General features: G+C 55.1%; 1 protein-coding gene across 1 annotated transcript; it reads right to left on the bottom strand.

Moving 5' to 3' along the window:
- Nucleotides 1–224: 224 nt before the first annotated feature.
- Nucleotides 225–3,059, bottom strand: HTR1B (5-hydroxytryptamine receptor 1B). Its single transcript, XM_058566748.1, has one exon. It carries the CDS (start codon nucleotides 2,069–2,071, stop codon nucleotides 899–901), a length of 1,173 nt encoding a protein of 390 aa, XP_058422731.1. The 5' UTR covers nucleotides 2,072–3,059; the 3' UTR covers nucleotides 225–898.
- Between the last annotated feature and the right edge of the window lie 2,134 nt (nucleotides 3,060–5,193).

Genomic DNA, 5,193 nt, shown 5'->3' with positions numbered 1-5,193 from the left:
CTCCATTTATGGGGATTTAAATGTGTAAAATGACAGATACATGAAGTTAGGAAAAATAAAGCAATCTGCAGACTTTGGCACTTAGCACACATAATGTTTTGAGTTGTTAGAAATGTGGTTTGACAATCGCTAAATAGGAATTTAAAAATTATAAATCTGCAGAAAACAAACAATCATAGGTGTTGGTTCTCAGTTTATCACTCCCCATCTCCCTTTCCCACCCACCCCATATAGTTTCAATTCTAATAAAAATAGAGATCTTAACATCAGAATTCTGCTGTTAACTCTTCAAGGTTTCTCTGTGCCATACAATCCAAGCCACACATAGGGTTTGAAGCACCAAATCCATAAGTTTCTCCAACCAAGTTCAAATAAACAAAAACTGAAGACTGAAGGATGCTAAAGTAACTGTTCTTAAATGAAGTTGTAACACAAAATTCTCCCCAAAACTCAAGGTATTAAGCGTCTAGTTCAAGTACTGCCAGAGTGTATGTAGATCTGTCTCAGACAGGCTTCAGACGACTACAAGTACCACTGGTTCTAGAGGGCATGATCCATGATACTACAGCAGGGCAGCGATCTCCTTGCCATCATCCATTTTTAAAAAGTTGCAACCCCCCTTGTGACTGCTTGTGGCAGAGTCAGTGCTGAACCTGGGGTGTGAGGGGAGGAAGGGAGCCTGCTCCTCAGCAAGAAAGCTCTCTCTTTAGTGTGAACAGTTCTCCTTTCAGAGCACTCTCTCAGGGCTCTCCTGGCTTCTCAGGATCCATTGCCCTTGCCCAGAAGAGAGCGCCTGATTCCGACCCAGTAACAGTGAAACAAGAGTCGACCTACCTGTGGAACCAGACACAACATGGTCCCCAAAGGCCGCTTAGGCCACCTCACTGCAATTGACAAGTCAACTTGTGCACTTAAAGCCTATCAGTTTATGGAACGCGTGTTTGAAGTCCTCATTGGACATGGTATAGATGATAGGGTTGATGAGGGAGTTGAGATAGCCCAGCCACGTGAAGAAGTCAAAGATGGCCAAGTGGAGCCAGCAGGCATCCTTGCAAATCGGCATCACCAGGGAGATGATGAAGAAGGGCAGCCAGCACACAATGAAGGCTCCCAGAATGATGCCCAGGGTTTTGGTGGCTTTGCGCTCCCTAGCGGCCATGAGTTTCTTCTTCTCCAGGAGGGCGTCGGAGACTCGCACTTTGACTTGGTTGACGTACACAGGAGACCCCGACTCGCTGGGCACGTCGGGAGCCCGAGAGGTAGTGGAGGTGACCGAGGACGTGGACCCGGGGGAGTCGGTGATCAGCTGGGCTCGGGTCAGACGCTTGCCGGTCCTGTTGGGCGTCTGTTTCAAAATCCGGGAGCGGGCTTCCACATAGATGCGGCTGTACAGGGCGACGAGGAGCAGGGTGGGGAAGTAGAAAGCGCCCAGCGTGGAGTAGACCGTGTAGAGGACGTGGTCGGTGTTCACCACACAGTCCAGCACCTCTTCGTCGGCTTTGGCCTGGCGCCAGAAGAAGGGCGGCAGCGAGATGGAGATGGAGAAGACCCACACCAGCGCGATCATGACTGCCGCCCTCTTGGGAGTCCTTTTAGCTGAGTACTCCACGGCGTCCGTGATGGCCCAGTAGCGGTCCAGGGCGATGACACAGAGGTGCAGGATGGAGGCTGTGCAACAGGTGATGTCCGACGACAGCCAGAAGTCGCAGACCACTTGGCCCAGCGTCCAGCGGCCGGTGACCGTGTACATGGTGCTGATGGGCATCACCAGGATGGACACGAGCAGGTCGGTGACCGCGAGGGAGGCGATCAGGTAGTTGGCCGGGGTGTGCAGCTTCCGCGTGCGGTACACAGTGGCGATCACGAACGCGTTGGAGAGCGTGGTGGCCAAGGTGACGAGCGCCAGCAGCACGACCAGCAGTACTTTCCAGGGCAGGGCGATGGAGTCCTGGTAAATGTAGCCCTCGGCGCTGCAGTTGTGGGAGGGAGCAGCGGAGACGTTGGCGTGAGAAAGCCCAGTCTGGGAGCCCGCGGGCGGCGGCCGGGCGCACTGAGCGCCCGTTTCCTCCATGTCTCTCCTCGCCCTGGCCCTGGAGCGCAGCTCTCTGGCATGGAGCGGACGAGGGAGAGGGCGGAAGGGCCGCGGAGGAGACCACAGTCTTGTCCCCTGGTTGGTAGTCAGTTCCGTGGGTTCCTCAATTACTCCTCTACCCAGGTTCCCAGCTGAAACCAGAGGTCAAGGGCGAGGCAGCCGAGGCAGGCGGCCGCGGCCCTTCCAGTGCGCCTGGCGCCGGCGCCGCGTCTCTGGCTGCTCCTCTCCACGCCCCGTCTTAGCCGCGGGGTACTAAGGACTCGCCTGCCGAGGCCCGCTCCGCTCCTGCTCCCACCTGCGCGTCTAGTGGGCGAGGACGGTGTAGTCTCTGAGGAGGGAGCATCAGCCAGGTGGGGTCTCTTACCCCAATTGCTCGGGCTTGAGCGTCTCCTAACCCGGGCGCTCCTTAATCTGCAGACTCGGCCCGCAGGAGTTTCTCAGCTGTGGAGACCAAAGCTTGCGGGTCAGCGAGGAGTCCTGGTCTTGCATTCCCGCCCCCCTCCCCAGCCGGGGGCAGTTTCCTGCGGCAGCTGCGGTCGCCAGAGCTGGGTGGGGTGAAGTCTGGGAGCCGCGCCGCGCCTCGCGCCCGAGCTCTGCCCTCCCTTCTCTTCACGCGCTGGCCACTCCGGCGAGCTGCCCCGCGGAGACCGAGCCGCACGAGGGGGGACTCGGGGGCTGGGGCCGCGGCTGCTCGCACCGCGTCGCCACCGCCGCCACCTCGGTCCCACGGGCACCGCTCGGAGCCATGCCGCCGGGCGCACGGGTCTGGGGGACCTGGCGCGGCACGCCGGCCGGGGGCAGGTGTCTGGGGGAGCTGGAGGGAAGCGGCGTGCGCCAGCCCGGGAGGAGCGTGTGAGCTGCGGAGCAGTTGGGCTCCTTTTATAGAGTCCAGGTCCGGCCCGCCGGAGCCGTGCAACTCGTGCGGCGCGGCGAGTGCGAACGCCCGCTCCCCATCACCTTCCCTTTTTCTCTCTCTCTCCCTCCTTTCCTCCCGCCTGGTTCCCTCCCCGGCCAAGGAAGCTCCCGCCGGGTCCTACCGCCCTCTCTCCCCACTTCCCGTCCCCTGGCCCCCCTCCGGATCCTGACACCGGGCGCCGCAGTTTTGGTCGGGAATGGGGATGAGGGCGTCCTGTCCTTGCCTCTGTCCTCTTCGGAGCTTGCTGCGCGCCCCTCCAGTTAGACCCACGTCCTGAGCCACGGGCACAGGCACAGACCCCGCGTTCCTTCCTAGGCTCCTACCGACACCCCCACAACACCAGCAGGCCACTGCTAGGTGGAGCCAGCCCCAGTCTCTGACTTCTCCACTCTGGAATTTATCCAGCCCTGCGGGCCACACCCAGGTTAGAAGGAGGCGCCAGCAAAGTCGCCTTAGAAGGAAATGGCTAATAGTTCATTTTATACTTCGGGCTTCAAGTCATATTTAACTCTTGGTACAATACAAACTAATTTTTCACATCTGCTTTTAGGAATCTCTGGTTTTCATTCAATCCTTCACCTTTGACTGTGAGTCAACAGAAAAAAAAAAGAGGAAAAGCTATCTGCAAAAATGTAAAAGTATCACAAACAGAAGCCCACTGTATGTGAAATTACACCTTGAGCTCCACCCTCCCGCCCCAGCCGCTCCGCAGTTCAGTGCCTCTGGAAGACAGTCTGCAGAGACCATGTTCCCTCCCACAGCCCGCCTAGAAAGGATGTCATCAGGATTCAAGATAAAAGCTAGACTATTGGTGGTAAACACCATCCAGTCTATGCAGAAGCTGAAATATAATGATATACACCTGAAACTTACACAATATTATAAACCAGTGTGACCTCAATAAAACAACTTTAAAAAAAAAAAAAAGAAACAGGCTCTGGGGCCATCACCACCAGCACCATCTGTGCGTCCCCTTCGCCCTCAACAAATATATCAGGATATCAGCCATATGTGGCACCAAGCAATAATGGTACCCAGGTGCCATGACCACGGAGCAGATCCCATGCGGTCAGTTTCTCCTCCCACCTTAACAGAAACAAATGTAGCGTAGAAGTACAAGTCAGAGAAAGTGCAAGGAAAAGCAGCAAGAAAGCACAATGTGTTTTCAGCCCCGAGAGTTAAGTGATCCCAACTAGGCTGTCCCAGCCCTAGCTCAGTGTTTGGCAGGTAGAATGCATCCAATAGAAACTACGTTGTAATTGAATTTATCCGGTTAATTGTAAGCATATTTTAAAGAGAATTATCCCATCTAGAGCCAGATATTATCTAGCCCATCCATTCAGTTTTAGAAGAGTAATCGAGATCCTTTGAAAGAAAAGCTTTTTACCCAAGGTGACACAACCTAACGCAGGTTGCCTAAATGCCCGCGTCTCTAAGCCAGGCTGGCAGGCAGAAATAGTGCCTTACTCGGTGCAGGAATTCTTCTGGGCATCAGGGATACAAAGGCCAGCGGGGTAGAGGCAGACCCAGTTTTCAAGCAGTTTCCATTCTAGAAAAGGCAGACAATAACCACATGAGCTAGAAAATAATTAACATACTTTCTTATAGTGGTTAGTGTTTTGAAGAAAATAAAACACGTTCAAGCATTGAGAGTGAGGGTACTCCTTTAACTAGGCGGCAGCTCTCCAAAGACGTCCTCTGGATGCGGTCTGGGCTGCAGCAGCCACGCTGGGCATAAGCGCACAACCTTCTCTTTCCCCTCCTCCCGTCCCTAGCGCTCAGCAGTGCTCCGGTAACCTTAAGCTTCGTTTGCACCATATTTTAAGGGGTCCTGCCCATCCTCCCACCCACCCACACACCCAGATCAGGTGCCTAGCTAGACTTCACTCTTTTGCAAACCGCAGCGCTCTTAGAAACCACAGCAGACGGAAGCAAAGCAGGCGAGCCTAAACCACTAGGTGGGGGCGTTGGCCAGGATGGAGCAAAAGTGTCTGTGGTTGCGGGGGTCGGAGGGGGGGGTGCCAGAAAACTATGTTCCTGCTGTCTTAGGGGAGCGGGCAAGATTAGAGAGAACTGTTGAAAGGATGCGAGGCGGAGGAAGGCAGAGAAGAATGTTGCCAGCTGCAGGCAGCCTTTCCTTTTTACGTTTCTGCTCCAGGAAGTGCAAAGAAGAAAACCACTTGCT

The sequence above is a fragment of the Diceros bicornis genome, chromosome 23 (assembly GCF_020826845.1).
Source record: "Diceros bicornis minor isolate mBicDic1 chromosome 23, mDicBic1.mat.cur, whole genome shotgun sequence".
Lineage (NCBI taxonomy): Eukaryota > Metazoa > Chordata > Mammalia > Perissodactyla > Rhinocerotidae > Diceros > Diceros bicornis.
This window is presented reverse-complemented; position numbering and strand designations above follow the sequence as displayed.